Genomic DNA, 19,650 nt, shown 5'->3' with positions numbered 1-19,650 from the left:
ATTACAAGTAATGTAATCAGATTACTTTTTTCCCAAGTAACTAGTAAAGCATTGCATTACTTTTAAATTTCAAGAAAATATCCAAGTTACTATTCAAATAAATAACGCCAGTTACTTTGTTGTGCCATGTTTTGACTGACAGCTCTTCCGTCCCCATCTTGAGAGAAATTGGGAGAGAGTTTCAGCGGCTGATGGAACACATGAAACATGTTACCAAACACTCCAGTTAAAACCATTTTTATTAAACTTTTCCTTCATAGTTTATTTAAACATAGTGTGACGTAAAAGAAAACAAAAATACAGGAGAAAAAGAGCATTATCTCCATAAAAACAAAAAGTTACACAAGCAATGCTGCTTTATCTATTGTGATGTCATTTCCTGTATATTTGTGGGATTTATATAGATAACATTTATACATAGATCTGCTATAGCTCTTGTTACAGTGATGCTGCTCGTGCTGTCAGTAAACAAACGCCGAGTCCAACATACAGGAAATTACTGAAGCTTGTTTCCAACACAGAGTTAAAAAAAAAATCAACTTTTTGTCTCACAACTCAGACTTTCTTTAACAAATGCGACTGAAAGAAACAAACAAAAAATTCCGCCATGGAATTACAAAAAATTAAAATTGTAATCTTGCAAGAAACTGAATTGTGAGTTTATATATTGCAATTCTGACATTATATTTAAATTTAACGCGAGAAAAAAAGTCAGAATTGTGAGGTAAAAAGTAGTTTTTTTAACCCATGGATACAAAAACAAGCTTCCATATAATATACATGAATTATAAGCATCAAAACTAATTAAGAGAAATAATAACTAATTGATAATAGACATTTAAAGGCATAGTTCATCATTCATTCACCCTGATCTTGTACGAAACCCGTCAGAGTTTCTTTCTTCTGTTGAACACAAAAGAAGATAGTCTGAAGACAGTTGAGAACCAAATAGTTGCCGGTAGCCATAGACTTCCACTGTATTTTTTTCCCCACACTATGGAAGTGAATGGCTACCGGCAACTAAATATCCAAAATAACTAACATCTTTTGTGATCAACAGAAGAAAAAAAAACTCATACATCTCTGGAACAACCTGAGGGAGAGTAAGAGATTTTTAGGTGAACTATGCCAGTAAACAACAAGCGGCCCAGGATTTGGTTCTTGATTTCCAAATTATACCACAAAAAAAAATTTGCACAGAATGATAGCGCTGTTAGAAACGTGGCAAACAACAAGCACAGGTCAGAAACATGACTAGCTCATTGGTCACGCTCAGAGGACCACTGAAATGCTGCAGAGCACAAATAAAAAACAAAACAACAGAAGAAATGGTCAAACCTGCGAACGGTCCACCAAACGAGAGAGAAGGCAGCGGTTGAAGGAGAGGTCGCCGTAGCAACCCCACTGGGAACCATAGTAACGGAACCCGCTGTTCCGAGGTCAGTTATGACATCACAGTCCACCGCTTCCTTCAAAGTTCCAAAGAGGAAGTTCAAAGACAAACCTGGTCACGCTCCTCTAAAAACAACACCGGAGTCCGGTAGTGCTTTTGGATGCTTGTCTAACGAGCGTACAGAATTTGAGCCGTTAAGCCGGCAGACAGTTGGACGCGTGTTTGTCTGGTCATGCATCGATGTGCATGCATGATTCAAATCAGGCAATGTTTAATTTGATCCTCTCTTACTCTCCTTATCTTTAATATTCTCAGTCTTTATTGCACATACACACACACACACACACACACACTCTCTCTCTCTCACACACACACACACATACACACACACTCAGCTAACTCAGCTGTGGCGTATGGTTGGTAACGTTACTGTCGCTGGTCGGACGCTGGGTCTCAGCAGCATCCTCCAGAGGACGTCTTGACCGGCGTGCTCTGAATCTTGACATTGGATTTCTCGGAGCCTCCCGCAGTGGCTCCGGGGCCCATTCTCCTCTTGATCTCTGCTGCCATGGTCATGAAGGCCTGTTCCACATTACTGGAGCTCTTGGCGCTCGTTTCTAGGAACGGGATGCCGAGAGAGTCCGCAAACTCCTGGAACACAAAACAACAGACAAAACTGGGTATTTAGTTCAGGAATTAAATGAAAAAATTGGTTTTATTTATGTTGATACAATATATTTAAATATTCTAACCTACATAGTATTTAGGACTATAAATAAAAAAAATGTTATTAATAAATGTTAAGCAATTTTCTGTGATTAAGCACACCTGACCTTAGTACTAATTACAAACAAATACATACATGATATATTTGAAATGAATGTAGAACAGAAAGGAAATAAAACTGGCGTCTTAAATGTAATAAATTACTTTTTATTTTTTAAATGTAATTTATTACAATTTTAAACAATTAAAATGTTAATGTAATAATGTTAATAATGATAAAATAACACTTGATTTGCAAGAAGTTTTTTTAAATAAATTATTCATAAATGATCAATTATTTAATGTTTAGTAATAAATATTTAAATAATTGATAATTTAGGCTATTAATCAGCTAGTCTTCTGAATAACAAGGAAAGTACAGAGAGACTATTCATTGTAATAATTTATTATTTTAAAACATAATAAATATAAATTTAAATAATCAGCTACTCTCACAGTCTGCAATCAGGAAAGTTTTTTTTTTTACATACATTATTAACTGCAATTACTTTATTATTTAATAATTAACACATTTAATGTTTAACAAATAATAATAAATCATAATTAAATTCATTCTTAATTATGTAAAATATTAATCAGCCAGTCTTTCGTGTTGCAAACAGGTTTTTCTGCACAGTGGGAGACATCATCCAGTGAATGATGTTAAAACAGCTATACGGTGTTATGATTTTGGTGAATCACGAGACAGATCTTATACCTTCGCTGCTGTGTAATCCACAACTTTCTTAGTGGTCAGATCACACTTGTTTCCCACCAGGAGCTTGTTGACGTTTTCACTAGCGTAGCGATCGATCTCCTGAAGCCACTGTTTGACGTTGTTGAAGGACTCCTGAGGAAACACTCAGATTAAAACACGACTGACTAAACGCTTCGCTCTCAGCGCTGTGTGTGAAAGGTCATTCTCAAGGAATGCTTGGTCACCTGATCCGTGACATCGTAAACAACGATGATCCCGTGAGCTCCTCTGTAGTAGCTGGACGTGATGGTGCGAAACCGCTCCTGACCGGCCGTGTCCCACTGACAACACAGCAAACACATTCAGCACTGATTGACCTAAACCTGCTCTTTTCAAATATATGAGCAACTTTTGTTCAGAAAGGAAGCATTAAATCATTCAAAAGCGACAAAGATGTTTACAGAAGATTTCTAGTTAAAATAACTGCTGTACTTTTGAACTTTCTATCCATCAAAGAAACCTGAAAAATAAAATGTATCAGTTTCCACAAAAAAAACATGAACGGTTTAATAATCAGAAATGTTTCTTGAGCAGCAAATCAGTATATTAAGACTGCAGTAAAATTCAGCTTTGATCACAGGAATAAATTACATTTTACAATATATTCAGACAGAAAACTGTCATTTTAAACAGTAAAAATATTTCACAATTTGTACTGTATTTTTGATCAAATAAATTATAAATTTCATAAACATTTAAAACACTCACCGATACAAAAAAAGAAAAAATGTAATTAATGTTTTTGGAAGCTAGCAATAGTTTTATTTTACTATGCACTGTAAAATAAAAAGTCTCAACTTAAAATAATTTGTTACCCCGCTGACTTTTAGTTTAGTCAACTTGAAATGTTAAGTTACTCGATGTTAATTTAAGGGACAACTGGAATATTTTAGTTGACTAAACTAAAAATTAAGTCAGCAGGGTAGCATTTTATTTTAACTTTTAACTATTTTTTTACAGTGTGCATAAAATCAAGCTTGCACAACTAGAAGCGCTTCAGGAGTTAAAGTGGAGCGCACTTACGATCTGTAGTTTGATGGTCTTTCCATCGAGCTCTATCGTCCTGATTTTGAAGTCCACTCCGATCGTGCTGATGTAGCTCTCCGTATACGTGTCGTCCTGAGGAAACGCACACACACACACAATCACGGATAAGGCAATGGATAGCTTTCACACACATACACTAAAAACAAATACAAAAATTTGAGTTTTCAGTCCGATTGCAGCTGCAGAAACGACATCCTTCACCTTTAGCATGGAGCTCTTTGACAGTCAAATCACCTGCGCTATTAGAGGCACTATCTGACCGTGTGTGTGTGTAAACAGCATCTTAATGACAGGCCAGTAACTTACAGCGAAACGCAGCAGGAGACAGGACTTCCCCACGCCAGAGTCTCCAATCAGCAGGAGCTTGAACAGGTAATCACTGAAACACAAACCAGAGGATGATTAATGCCTCCATCACCTTTGCTCCGGTCACTGGTGTCATGTGTGATGTGGAAGTGAGAATTACATTACGCAACACATGTATGTGTGTGTGTCATTATGTCTCAATGATCATGTGACCGCCATGAAATAAATGGAGGATGAAAATATGAGGCTCATACCTTACCCCAAAATCAAAAGAAAAGTACATTTTGCATGATACAAAAAGAAAACAGTGTCATGATGCAAAGACAGTTTCCTTCAGATTCATGTGTACGACAGATTCACATGATATAGCAGTCTTGTGTTGACTTAATTACCCAACAGCCCCTGAAACTAAGCTCAACATGTCATAAAGTCAGTAAATTCAGGCCTAAGATCAGATTTCATCAGCACAGGAGTGACAGTACATGATCAGCTCTCAGATGAACAAGCCTGAGGATGACTTGATTTGATTATAAACACGAGGAGTAATTATACAGAGTTATCTCAAGTTATCAGTTCATTCTTACGACGTGGCACTCAGAGAGCTGCACAAACAGGCTGACAGTTACTCTACACATCGTTATTTAAAACATTACCACACATATATGTACGCAAACGCCAATATTTATACAAATTAGTACTTTTAAATCAAACCGGAAGGACTCCCGGTTGGTTGATCTGGTTAAAGAGGCACCGCACTGTTGTGATAAGTAATAACACATCAAATGAATATGTAGTGTACTCCAGTATTTAATCTAGCTGTCGCTGTAATGATTTATGAATAATAATGAAGCAGGTGTTGTGTGTTTGATGTGTCATCCGTGCTTCTCTACACAAACTTACTATTCAGGATTCATGTTGACGAGGACTCACAAATTATCGGTCGTTTTTTTCTCTGCGATGAAGGCGATTACAGTTCGAGGCTGGTTTGCCGGTGATATCCGTTATTAATCGGTGTTAAACGCGGATTTAGGAGAGAAACGAGCAGAAGCAGGATCCGGACGCACATAAAAATGGCCACTCGCTCGTGAAGCTTGAATAATAAGAGACGAGTCGCTTTCGCTGCACGACTCGCCAAAATAAAAGTCCTGACCCCGAAGACACATCAATGCTATTATTACTCTTTCATAAATTAGAAGATGTCCTAATGTACTATTTACCGGTTATATTTCTAAACATATAAAAAAAATATATGTATTATATTAGGGATATTATTTGGACGTTTCCAAACGACTTTTATTTTGCCTCAAATCGGGAAAAAAAAAGTTTGAAATGTTTTTGTTTTGCTTTTAAATAACTTTTAGTCGACCAACACTGGATCTACATGTCTACTACGCTTCTGAAGCCCAACACTTGCCGTCAAAACGTAGTTTTTAAACTTTAAATCGAGTACGCATGAAAGCACTGTAGGCACGTTAGCAGTTTTATGTCTCTAGATGGCGCTGTAATCAAGCCAAAGACTGTCTCGGATCACTGTCATCATTAACATTAACTGGCCTATAAAAGGTCAGCGAGTTGACAAAGACAGAGCACATTTTCTCTCTTTTTCTTACTCTTGGTGACTGAAGCACAGCTGTTTAACCCTCTGGTTGTGTTCGGGTCAAATTGACAAGAATTTTTTTTTCTTTTTCCTGAAAATACTAGTTAACGTTATCGCATTGGACTCAAACTTACTGACTTTGCGCACATAGGGTACAAGTATTTCTCATAAATTTTTTTAGAATTTTCGTAATTTTTTGTGGGTTTTATTTCACCTAGTCACACTCGTTGTGTTCCCGGTCAAAAATGACCGGACTCCGAACAACTGCTTATAAATCTGTCATTATGCTATATTATCACTAAATATTGGATTCATTCTTTTTGTCAACTTGTTTTCTTTCATTTAGGACTGGTTTTGTGTTTCTATTTGCTTCTGATTAATCGTAAGCCTCATTTATCTGAGAGTAGGCACCTAATTTTTTGAGTGAAAAAATTATTTTTTATGAATAATTTTCACAATATTAAACAAAAAATTATAAAAATTTGCACTGTTTCTCACACTAGTGTACTTTAATGTTTAATCAGGAAGTTTGCTTTTAAATGCTTTTATTTTGTACAAAATTGCAAAAAGTCACACTCGTGGTGTTCCCGGTCAAAAATGACCGGACTCCGAACAACTGCTTATAAATCTGTCATTATGCTATATTATCACCAAATATTGGATTCAATCTTTTTGTCAACTTGTTTTCTTTCATTTAGGACTGGTTTTGTGTTTCTATTTGCATCCGATTAATCGTAGGCCTCATTTATCTGAAAGTAGGCACCTAATTTTTTGAGTGAAAAAAGCATTTTTTATGAATAATTTTCACAATATGAGAGAAAAAATTATGAAAATATGCACTGTTTCTCACACTAGTGTACTTTAATGTTTAATCAAGAAGTTTGCTTTTAAATGCTTTTATTTTGTACAAAATTGCACAAAGTAACACTTGTCAAAAATGGCCGGCCATTGAAAGTGAATGGGGAAGAATGAAAGAAACAACTAGTGTTCAGGAGCATGTTGTGCTTGCAAACAAAGACCTTGGACCTTTGCATGTGTGGATGCATTTATACTCAAGCTATCACACACACACATGCGCACACACGCACGCGCACACACACACACACACCCATCCATCCATGCATACAAACTATTTTATTACACCTATTTCATCCTACCCTGAACTGCATGCAATATCCTTTTATGAATAAAAAAGGATCTCTCTCTCTCTCTCTCTCTCTCTCTCTCTCACACACACACACACACACACACACACACGCTCAGACTGCCTTGTCTTTAGCCTGCATTGACCTCAAAAATAATCTTTTCTTTCACCACATATTCTAGACTACGGAGCCCCTTAGAGCTCATGGTGGTGGAAAGATTTCGGGGTGGGTGAAAAAAATTCGGGGTGGGAGGAAAAAATATTTTTCAAATCTTTTGCGTTCTCTCGCAAAGATGTTTGCGTTCTCTCGCAAAGATGTTTGCGTTCTCTCGCAAAACTTTGTGTTCTCTCGCAAAGATGTTTGCGTTCTCTCTCAAAGATGTTTGCGTTCTCTCGCAAAGATGTTTGCGTTCTCTCTCAAAGATGTTTGCGTTCTCTCGCAAAACTTTGTGTTCTCTCGCAAAGATGTTTGCGTTCTCTCTCAAAGATGTTTGCGTTCTCTCGCAAAACTTTGTGTTCTCTCGCAAAGATGTTTGCGTTCTCTCTCAAAGATGTTTGCGTTCTCTCTCAAAGATGTTTGCGTTCTCTCTCAAAGATGTTTGCGTTCTCTCTCAAAGATGTTTGCGTTCTCTCGCAAAACTTTGTGTTCTCTCGCAAAGATGTTTGCGTTCTCTCGCAAAACTTTGTTCTCTCGCAAAGATGTTTGCGTTCTCTCGCAAAGATGTTTGCGTTCTCTCGCAAAACTTTGTGTTCTCTAGCAAAGATGTTTGCGTTCTCTCGCAAAGATGTTTGCGTTCTCTCGCAAAGATGTTTGCGTTCTCTCGCAAAACTTTGTGTTCTCTAGCAAAGATGTTTGCGTTCTCTCGCAAAACTTTGTGTTCTCTAGCAAAGATGTTTGCGTTCTCTCGCAAAACTTTGTGTTCTCTAGCAAAGATGTTTGCGTTCTCTCGCAAAGATGTTTGCGTTCTCTCGCAAAACTTTGTGTTCTCTAGCAAAGATGTTTGCGTTCTCTCGCAAAGATGTTTGCGTTCTCTCGCAAAACTTTGTGTTCTCTAGCAAAGATGTTTGCGTTCTCTCGCAAAACTTTGTGTTCTCTAGCAAAGATGTTTGCGTTCTCTTGCAAATATGTACGCAAAGACATCTTTGCGAGAGAACGCAAAGTTTTGTGAGGGAACGCAAAAGATTTGAAAAATATTTTTTTCCTCCCACCCCGATTTTTTTTCACCCACCCCGAAATCTTTCCACCACCATGAGCTCTAAGCGGTTCCGTACTAGACAAAACATTATGACAATATGTTTAGAGGCTTTCATGTTCTCTCAGAGTAAACGAAAGTTTACAATTAAATGCTAGAGCATACAAATGCCTCACAGTGCCTTGCTTGTCATTTACACGAGGAAGAGACAACTGAAGAAGAATTTTACAGTGACGATGCATTGCAAGATATATTGGAAGATAAAAATATCACTGGACAAGCTGAAAACCTTGCAACAACTGAAAAGAAGCAATCTTCTGATTTTGAGGACCCAGCTGAAGTTGATGTAACGTTCTGGTCGAGGGATGGAAAAAAAAAGATTATTTTGAAGTCAATGCAGGCCAAAGACAAGGCAGTTTGAGCATTTGTGTGCATTGTGTGTGTGTGTGTGTGTGAGAGAGAGAGAGTTATAATATGAGATTCATAAAAGCATATTGCATACAGTTCAGGGTAGGATGAAATAAGTGTAATACAATAGTTTGTATGCATAGATGTGTGTGTGTGTGTGTGTGTGTGTGTGTGTGTGTGTGTGTGTGTGTGTGTGTGTGATAGCATGAGTATACATGCACGCACTGGTCCAAGGCATTTATGTTTGCAAGCACAACATGCTCCTGAACACTAGTTGTTTCTTTCATTCTTCCCCATTCACTTTCAATGGCCGGCCATTTTTGACAAGTGTTACTTTGTGCAATTTTGTACAAAATAAAAGCATTTAAAAGCAAACTTCTTGATTAAACATTAAAGCACACTAGTGTGAGAAACAGTGCAAATTTTCATAATTTTTTCTCTCATATTGTGAAAATTATTCATAAAAAGTTATTTTTTCACTCAAAAAATGAGGTACCTACTTTCAGATAAATGAGGCCTACGATTAATCAGATGCAAATAGAAACACAAAACCAGTCCTAAATGAAAGAAAACAAGTTGACAAAAAGATTGAATCCAATATTTGGTGATAATATAGCATAATGACAGATTTATAAGCAGTTGTTTGGAGTCCGGTCATTTTTGACCGGGAACACCACGAGTGTGACTTTTTGCAATTTTGTACAAAATAAAAGCATTTAAAAGCAAACTTCTTGATTAAACATTAAAGTACACTAGTGTGAGAAACAGTGCAAATTTTCATAATTTTTTCTCTCATATTGTGAAAATTATTCATAAAAAATTATTTTTTCACTCAAAAAATGAGGTACCTACTTTCAGATAAATGAGGCCTACGATTAATCGGATGCAAATAGAAACACAAAACCAGTCCTAAATGAAAGAAAACAAGTTGACAAAAAGATTGAATCCAATATTTGGTGATAATATAGCATAATGACAGATTTATAAGCAGTTGTTTGGAGTCCGGTCATTTTTGACCGGGAACACCACGAGTGTGACTTTTTGCAATTTTGTACAAAATAAAAGCATTTAAAAGCAAACTTCCTGATTAAACATTAAAGTACACTAGTGTGAGAAACAGTGCAAATTTTTATAATTTTTTGTTTAATATTGTGAAAATTATTCATAAAAAATTTTTTTTTACCCAAAAAATGAGGTACCTACTCTCAGATAAATGAGGCTTATGATTAATCAGAAGCAAATAGAAACACAAAACCAGTCCTAAATGAAAGAAAACAAGTTGACAAAAAGATTGAATCCAATATTTAGTGATAATATAGCATAATGACAGATTTATAAGCAGTTGTTTGGAGTCCGGTCATTTTTGACCGGGAACACCACGAGTGTGACTTTTTGCAATTTTGTACAAAATAAAAGCATTTAAAAGCAAACTTCTTGATTAAACATTAAAGTACACTAGTGTGAGAAACAGTGCAAATTTTCATAATTTTTTCTCTCATATTGTGAAAATTATTCATAAAAAAATTATTTTTTCACTCAAAAAATGAGGTACCTACTCTCGGATAAATGAGGCCTACGATTAAACAGAAGCAAATAGAAACACAAAACCAGTCCTAAATGAAAGAAAACAAGTTGACAAAAAGATTGAATGCAATATTTGGTGATAATATAGCATATTGACAGATTTATAAGCAGTTGTTTGGAGTCCGGTCATTTTTGACCGGTAACACAAAAGGCGTGACCGGAGTCCGAACACAACCAGAGGGTTAACTATCTTTATCTCATGGAAAGTGTTTGAAGTTCAGAGTTGGTACCAACGTATTTAGCTCCTGTCCTTTCTGCCAGGTTTTGGTAGTTTGGCAGTGGACACTGATCTTGACCCGTCTTTGAACCTGTCCAAATGGCTTTTCCCTTGTCCAAATACACACATGTTCCACAACCCTACAAATGCTATTAATACACCTGTCTGGTGACAGACAATGAGTGCTAGGACAGATAGGGCCAACGACAGGGCTACACTGCCTTTATTGCTGTATTGTTCATATTTTATATATAAAAAGCATGGGGATTGAGGTTAAGTGGTGTTTTCCTGTGTTTGTTTGCACACGTGTCGGTCATTGTTTTGTTTTCCTGAGCCAAACTCTCCTATAAAGCCTTGAACGTTCATCCATTCACCCCAAATCAAACTCAGAGACGCCTCATCTGGTTTTCCACTTCATGAACTCTCAGAAGAGCATGACAAAGTGGGAATGATGATGCTGTGAAAGCAGAAAAACTAGAAAACAAACATCTGGCACATCTCAGGATGACTTGAAATGAATATAGTTGTGCAGGTGGGCATCTGTGTGTTGTGTAGCAATGCAACTGCTGTGGAATAATACAGAGAGCATCTCAGATGGCTTTTGTCGCAGATCAGTGTGTGTGTGTTTGTGTGTGTGTGTGTGTGTGCGTGTGTTGGTGGGGTAAATGGAGGGGTGGGGTTAACATTTCAAGACAAGGAGAGGGGACAGTGTGATTGGCAGGTGAGGGGCAGTGACATCGCAAGGACGCTGTATAAAAGGTGAAAGTGGGGGAAAAGTGATGATCTGAGCTCATTTAGGGAGTTTTCCAAACCCACATCCAGTCACACACTCTTCAGAGAGGACGCCGATATCGGTAAGGAGCTTGACTGGACTTTCTCATGCTTTGTGCAAAAGTTAAGACGCAAATTGTTGCCAGCAGACTGCATCATTCCTAGAGGTTATTTTAATACTTAAAATGTATTTTTTTCCAGACATTGTTTTGATCATTTTAAGTAAAAATAACAGTACTTTTAATTTTTTTTGCAGCATAAGAAGGGCAAACCAGTACATTTAACAATTTAAAATGAACCATAACATTTAAATTGTAGTTTATTAAAATATAATTTGTAGCAGAATTAATTTAAAATTAGAAAGCTGAAATTAAACTCAAAAGTAATTAGTTGCAGAATTTGTTGAGAAAGTTAAAACTAGTAAAAAAGTAACTAGTAAATTTTATTTCAATGTAGAATTTTTTTACAGAGGAAAAAACTAATAATTAAAAATGATATTTCAATGTTGTTGTTTTTTTTAAATGTAAATGAAAGGAAAAACACATACAAAAAAGTCCAAATTGAAAGGAAAAAGGGCAGTTTTTAGGAAAGGGAAAAAAAAAAAATGCTGATTTATTGGCCTGTAAATAATCGGTGGAGTGTGTGGCTGTGGTGCAGGGCTAGACGGGATCTACATATCGTTTAGTAAATCTGGAAGCTCTCAAGGTCACTCAAGGGTTCCAGATCACTGGAGCCTCAAACTCAAGTTACTCCAGTCGCCTCATGCAACACGCAGCACTTTAATGAACTCTACTGCAGGGGTTTGAGTCTGAGGAATATTAATAATTACAATAGAAGCTACATTATTTTGATTAATGCAAACAGTCAGCCAAGCAAAATGCAAACAAACATGAATGTTGATTAAAAAATAATCTATTTTAAGGTCTATTTATTGGACAAATGGTACTAATTTGGCTAATTTATAAGTTCTTTAGAGGTCAAATGTTGAGGTCAGTCATCCATCTAAAAACGCATATGCTCACAGCGCTAATTTATTTAATGTGTGTAAATGATAAATAATGCATGTCCATAGGCTCTTCTGCCTGACAAGTTTTAAAGTGGCTTTGAAAGACCTGTCATGAGTGAAGCGAAGGCCATGTGATGCTAATCTGATCAGCACATACTGAAACGCATCGCCCATAAACGCCTTGTTTAACGATGCAAATGCAATTCCAAATGGCTGAAATGTTCGCAGAAGAATTTTGGCTGGTTATTAATGACAGGTGTGGTTTTTTTTTTTTCTTTCTGGTTTGTTTTCTCACGCAGACGATGGCCGATTACGATCTGGTTCTGAAATGCTGGGAGGGCATCGAGGCCGACTATGTGGGTCACGGAGGAGAAGTTCTGACCCGGTCAGTTCCCGATGCGAGCCTGATTAACGTCAATGTGGTCTGCTGAGGCCTGCCTGAGGTTTTCTCTCTGTTCAGTTTGTTTAAGGAGCATCCGGATACTCAGAAGCTGTTCCCGAAGTTCGTGAGCATCTCTCAGTCTGATCTGGCGGGAAACGCGGCGGTGGCGGCCCACGGAGCGACCGTGCTGAAGAAGCTGGGCGAGCTGCTGAAGGCCAAAGGAGATCACGATGCCCTCCTCAAACCGCTGGCCACCACACACGCCAACACGCACAAGATCGCCCTCAAAAACTTCAGGGTAACACGGGACACTTTCAGTCACAGCCTGACCCTGGACCACAAAACCAGTCTTAAGTCGCTGGGGTATATTTGTAGCAGTAGCCAAAAATACATTGTATGGGTCAAAATTGAAGATATTTTGTAAATTTCCTACTGTAAATACAAATTTAATTTTTGATTAGTAATATTCATTGCTAAGAACTTCATTTGGACAGCTTTAAAGGTGATTTTCTCAATATTTTGATTTTTTTTTTTTTTTGCACCCTCAGATTCCAGATTTTCAAATAGTTGCATCTCAACCAAATATTGTCCGATCGTAACAAACCGTACATCAATGGAAAGATTATTTATTCAGCTTTCAGATGACATATAAATCTCAACTTCAAAAAATTGACACTTAAGACTGGTTTTGTGGTCCAGGGTCACATATATGAATGAAATTAAACAGCGGAATATGTTAGGTTATTATATATTTACTTTTTTTTTTTTTTTTTTTTTCTTTGTTGCAAAAAAGACCGATTTTGAATGCTGTATACTATATATTTAAATAATAAAATATTTTTATTAATGATTAAATATATAGCCAGTTAAAAATTAAAATGACTTGAAACAAGTTATATATAAAAGTTCATAATAGAGATAGATTATATGCATTATTTCTATAAAAAATACTACTTGAATTAAAACAGTAGATTTCACCGTTGACATTAGCACGTTACCAAGCTAACAACATGATACTAAAAATACACATCAGTTTTGGATGAAATCCATGCTGCCCAAGTTGTAGAGGAAATTTGATGAAATCTCCCTCTTCCTTTCATATGCACACAGACAGATTTCACATTCTTCGAAACACTGACTTTCCTGCATAAACAGCCAGTCGTGTCTGATGGTGCGTCCCAAATCGTGTACTTGTGCACTATTCTATGACGTTTTGTAGTACAAATACTGCGAGTAGTGCATTCACACGGAACAATTCCAAAAGAAAAAGTGCACTTTAAAGGGGTCATCGGATGCCCATTTTACACAAGTTGATATGATTCTTTAATGAAAGGTCTATAACAGACTTTGGTTAAAATTTCTCAACGGTAGTGTAAAAAAACACCTGTTTTACCCTGTCAAAATCAGCTCTGTTTTTAGCACGCTGATCTAGTTCATGTTGCTTTAAATGCTAATGAGCTCTGCTGACTCCACCCCTCTCTTCCGTGGAGTGACGAGCAGACCATAGATATGTGTAGAGTCCCTATTCGTCTGCTCCAGATACCTTGACACGGCAGCCATCTCGCATTCATCATAATAATCAATGAATATTCAAAGATGTACAAGTATTACTTACTATTGGAGAAAGCATAACGGATAACTTGGATCACGTGTCCCTTAATAACCAATCACATTACAGCCTTGGCGTCATTGAATTTCAGTCAGAGTTGTACGACACTCAATCGCCGTTTACGGATCCCATAGGAATGAATGGGAAATGCCGTTAGCTGTATCCCATCTGTCGCAAAAAGTCAGTGAGTTCTCTCATAAAACAGCGTCGGTGTAAACTCTAAAAATAGTTCAATCCAAAAGTATTTAGTGTAAAACATGTTGAAGATTAGCAGATTCATTCAATGATAAGCCGTTTCCTCCACTGAGATCCATTTAAAAAAAAAAAGGCCTCTGGTCTCCATCCAAAGCGGAACCGTTAGCATTAGCCATTACACTTTTCTGGCAAAAGGTTGTAGGTTTGCCTTCTAGTAGCTTTGACTTCATGCACTCAACTGTCGCAGTTTTAATTATGTAGCAAAAGTAAAAGTGGAGGGGCTATCAGATTCCGATTATTAATGAAAAATAACCCAAACACTACATGGTTGAGTACAAGTGCATAAGTGTATAGTGTCTCATTGTGTGTTTGTGTGTTCAGCTGATCACGGAGGTGCTGGTGAAGGTGATGGAGGAGAAGCCAGGTCTGGACCCGGCCGGACCGAGTGCGTTCAGGAGAGTCATGGATGTCGTGATCGGAGACATCGACACTTACTACAAGGAGATCGGATTCGCCGGTTAAGCGCCACAGACTCAGCGGCATCACAGAAAAACGCTTGTCTTGTTCATGCATTAGTTAGTAGAAGCTACTGTGCAGCCAATACGATTACAAACTATCCTCAAAGAACAAATCATGTCAAAAACCCAAGTAAACATGCAACTGTTTATAGGTGTTAGGCAGGATAGCCCCATGTTTCATTTAGATGGGAATTAAATCGAGGCTGTGTCACTGGATTGTACTTTTGTCTGACAACATACTGATTGTTCAGCTGTTGAAAATCACGTGATCTAGGACCTTGTACGGTCTATACCGCACAGCCTCGTTTTCATCCACCCTGGATCCAAGATGGCGCCTGACCTGATTAAGAGCCAATCACATCACGTTTAGAATGTCAGCGGATCTGGTGATGTCATGAGTGACCGTAGGTGCGTTAGGGTCTCAGGAGGAGACTCAGATTAGGACTAAACTTCTGAATTGCACTCATTAATAAAATAATTTAAGTTTGGGAGAAAATGACGATGGAAATTGTTTAATTCCAATGACGCCTCTATTATTTTGAAAGGCCATCTTTGTTTCTCGCTTTATTATTAACCTGCGTTACAAATAATTTGCTTTGCTTTTGTTTTGCAACACTTAATAAACATTGCTTTTATCTGCTGAAAAACTGAATCGTCTTTTTGTCATTCATGCAGTAAAAACGTCACGTTTGTCACTCACTATTTCTTGACATTATTTCTATAAGTATAATAGGACTAAGATAGCAAAGAGTCAAATATAAAGTTTTTTCAGAGCTGATTTAAATATATATATTACATGTGTAGATTACAATGTTATTGATTCCAAATTACATGACAAAAATAGTAATTAGTAAAGTAATCCTTTGTAGTAAACATTTTAAGTAATATAATCAGACTGCTTATAGATGACTTTTGTCCTAACTTGTTTATCACATTGATTTAAATAGGATGAACCTGATATAAAAAACACAAAGATATATTCCATTCATTGTTATTAACAACATGAAGTGCATTAAACATTATATTACGTCAAGGTTTCCCGAACTGGGTTTGTGAAGAAACTGCAGAGGGTTTATGAATATAATGAGAAGCTAATAATGAATTAAATCATAAAAATGTTAAATTAAATATTTTATTTGTTTACCTGCATGTGGCCATAACCAACATCAGAGAACTGTGAACGTGATATTTAATTATTTATTTTATATTATCTCTGGGGTACTTCAAATAAAATATATATTAGGTAAAAGAGGATCAGATGATAAAGTTTGTGAATTTGTGCATTTAATGTGTTTGAAAGACAAAAGCCTTCTAAAGACATATAAATACACTGTTAAATAACTGAGTGATAATTCAATTAATAATGAATGTGTTCATCATCAGTAGGTCATGCAGTGTTAAAATACTACTTCTTAAACCTGAAATTATTTTTCTAAATCAGTGGTCAAATTAATTTTTGGAATCTTATTACATAATGATTACATGTTATTAATTACTACCCAGCTCTCTCTAAATATTTATTCAAAATACTAGATGAATTATGGCTGCAGTATGACTGCGGTTGGGCTTGCAGTTTCTAAGCATCTGAAGGATCACGACTGCATGTGTTTACAGTCCCTTTTGACAAGTGTTTTATTCACAAGCTTAAGTCACTTGCCTTGATCTGGGTCTGGAATGAGCTTTATTCATGCCATTGTGACCCTTGCTCTTATTTCTCAGAAATCTTTATCCTCAGAAAACTGCAGGCTGATCTGCAGCCGTGCACAAACGCACACGGTCACAGTCACTCGCACTTTTCCATCCCTCGCAAATCTCATTCCAGGACGTCTGTGGACGTGACTGAAACCACAGAGGTTTCCTGCTCCACAACTGCTGTTTGCTTTTACTTTACAGTTGTGTTAAGAGATGTAGTGAGCATGTGTTAAGTTCTCCCGGCGGGGTGTCTCTGTCACGGCAGACATGACAACAGTTACTCTCTCTCTCTCTCTCTCTCTGCCTTCCTTTAGTTGTCACGTAGTCGAGTGTTTGGAGACCTGACCTCATACCCGAAAGCTCCACATGATATCACATACGAGATTGCTGACATATAAAGCATATCAGCCTGAACTCTAACATCCCCGTTTCTCATAGAAAGCAACGAGATTGAAAGGAGAGCTTCTTTTTTGCTTCTTAGATGATTCTCCTTTACTTTGCTAGACCTGGGCTTTTCAAGCTAGGGCTCGGGGACTCACAGGGGACTGCAGTGGAGTAACGGGAGTCTGTGCAAATATTTGTAAAAAAAAAAAAAAAATGTTTTATAAATAAATAAATGGCGTGATGGGGTTTGTGGAAATGTTGGTTTTAAAAATGAGTAAAAATAAAAGTATATTAAAATAGAAAACTACACAATAGATTAAATAAAATATGGATTATAATTAAATACATATATAGATTAAAAGTAAAATAAAAAGATGATTAAGATAAATATATAAAATGAGATTACAACAAATAAGTAAAATTGGATTAAAATAAAAAGATTCAAATAAATAAAAATTGACAAATAAACAAAAAATTAAAATTAATTAAACAAATAATGAAAATACATACATTTAAAAGTTACAGCCAAATAATATACATATTCAAACTATAATTTTATTTTTCCATTAATAAAGTGGGTTTTTATTTATGAATATATAGCAGCCTTTTAAATTGTAGGATAGGGGACGATGAAGATGGTCATTTTTACAGTTCTGTGGTATTAAAAAAGCAACAACAACAACCCAGTTTGTACTCCAATTATTGAATCATTTGAGTTTTTCTATCAATAGAAATTCTAAGAGAAACATTTGAGAAAGTTAATACTCAAAGTCTCCTGAGCAATAAAAGTGACTTCTGAGCATAAAGACTTTCCTCTGAGCTCTAGAATCAAGCATTTCTGCTCCTCAATACCAGCATTGTTCTGCTGAAAAAGAGCATCTGGTTTCTGAGCACTTTTTGACCATCTCCTGAATGTGTGTGTGTGTGTGTGTAAGGAAGCTCAGTGTCATCGTGTATTATCTACTGTGAGAGGAAGAGGCAGGGCAGGAAAGCTGAGATGAACACTGAAATAAGAAATTAATAATGAATAATATGCACTGCAAAAATTATTTATATTGAGTGGTTCCTAATCATGCATATCTCACTGTCACAATGCCAGTGTTACTAGGTGGTTGCCAGGGTGCTGCTATGCAGTTTTAAGGTGCTCTAATTGGTTTTTAGCACATTGTTGTGCAGCTACTCAGGTTTTTTATGGGTTGTTGCTATAGCATTGATAGGTTTTCTGGTTGCTAGGGCATTTCTATGCAGGTTCCAGGTGTTCTAAGCGGTTTTGTGACATTTTTACATGGTTGCTAGGGCATTGCTATGCAGTTGCCAGCTGTTCTAAGCGATTTGAACAGGTTTCTAAATGGTTGCTAGAGTTTGCTGGTTGCTAGGGTGTTGCTATGCAGTTGCCAGCTGTTCTATGTGATTTGAACAGGTTTCTAAATGGTTGCTAGTTTTCTGGTTGCTAGGGCGTAGCTATGCAGTTGTCAGGTGTTCTAAGCGGTTTTGTGACATTTTTACATGGTTGTTAGCGTTTTCTGGTTGCTAGGGTGTTGCTATGCAGTTGCCAGCTGTTCTATGTGATTTGAACAGGTTTCTAAATGGTTGCTAGTTTTCTGGTTGCTAGGGCATTTCTATGCAGTTTCCAGGTGTTCTAAGCGGTTTTGTGACATTTTCACATGGTTGCTAGCGTTTTCAACATGTTTCTAAATGGTTGCTAGAGTTTGCTGGTTGCTAGGGCGTTGCTATAGTTACCAGCTGTTCTATGTGATCTGAACATGTTTCTAAATGGTTGCAAGAGTACGCTGGTTGCTGGGGTGTTGCTATGCAGTTTACAGCTGTTCTATGTGATTTGAACATGTTTCTAAATGGTTGCTAGAGTTTTCTGGTTGCTAGGGCATTGCTATGCAGCTGTCAGGTGTTCTAAGTAGTTTTTAACATGTTTCTAGGGTGTTTCTATGCAGTTGCCAGGTGTTCCAAGTGGTGTTTAATATGCTGCCATGTCATTGCTAGAATTTTTTAGAATTTTCCGGATAGTTTCTAGGGTGTTGTTTTGCAGTTACCAGGTGCTCCGAGTGTGAAGTCAGTTTTTAGAGTTGGGGCAAATTAATTTGAACTGTGACATTTTGGATGCAGGAACTTTTGTATTGCTTTCCACAATATACATTGTTTTAAAGCAGCTTTAACCAAAATGACACATCTTTCCTCACCAAGACATGTGATTTCAGGTAACGCTTACTGGCAGGGGTTGGTTCAGATCAGTATCTATGAGCAATACCATTATTGATGCACCATTTAGCAAACACACACTTTACCTGGCCATAAATAAGAGCAGGACTGTGTGTGAAAGTGGTACGTGCGGGTAGAAACGCATCCACTGCCACCCGGCCCTGCCAGTGTCTCAGCATGTGAACACACACACACACACACACACACACACACACGCACACACACACAGCATTATTCAGTAACAGAATGTCGAGTGGGACAAAGGCAGGTCTCTGGAGGGACGGCTGCACTGTAGATGTGTTTGTGAAGGACTCTAATGGACGCCAGCAGAGCAGATCATGGAACAATAATCACACAAAGCCACTGAGAATGAACTGAAGCGGCGTCTCAGTCTGTGACCTCCTTAGAATAGCAGACCTATAATTTGGTACTTTAATGACTTTTATAGTTAAAGCCAAATACAGAACA

General features: G+C 37.1%; 2 protein-coding genes across 2 annotated transcripts; one reads left to right on the top strand and one right to left on the bottom strand.

Moving 5' to 3' along the window:
* Window positions 1-221: 221 nt before the first annotated feature.
* Window positions 222-5,365, bottom strand: rab1aa (RAB1A, member RAS oncogene family a). The gene is made up of 6 exons (XM_079422355.1): window positions 5,169-5,365; window positions 4,269-4,341; window positions 3,939-4,034; window positions 3,101-3,196; window positions 2,877-3,008; window positions 222-2,044 (listed from the first exon to the last, which is right to left on the bottom strand). The coding sequence occupies exons 1-6, from the start codon at window positions 5,180-5,182 to the stop codon at window positions 1,847-1,849; spliced, it is 609 nt and encodes a 202-aa protein (XP_079278481.1). The 5' UTR covers window positions 5,183-5,365; the 3' UTR covers window positions 222-1,846.
* Window positions 5,366-11,003: 5,638 nt separating this feature from the next.
* mb (myoglobin) lies at window positions 11,004-16,382 on the top strand. Its single transcript, XM_079422288.1, has 4 exons — window positions 11,004-11,265; window positions 12,488-12,573; window positions 12,649-12,868; window positions 14,756-16,382. Exons 2-4 carry the CDS (start codon window positions 12,491-12,493, stop codon window positions 14,894-14,896), a joined length of 444 nt encoding a protein of 147 aa, XP_079278414.1. The 5' UTR covers window positions 11,004-11,265; window positions 12,488-12,490; the 3' UTR covers window positions 14,897-16,382.
* Window positions 16,383-19,650: the final 3,268 nt, after the last annotated feature.

This window comes from Barbus barbus, assembly GCF_936440315.1.
Source record: "Barbus barbus genome assembly, chromosome: 7".
Classification (NCBI taxonomy): domain Eukaryota; kingdom Metazoa; phylum Chordata; class Actinopteri; order Cypriniformes; family Cyprinidae; genus Barbus; species Barbus barbus.
Note: the sequence above shows the minus strand (reverse complement) of the source record. Positions and strands in the feature narration are given on the sequence as shown.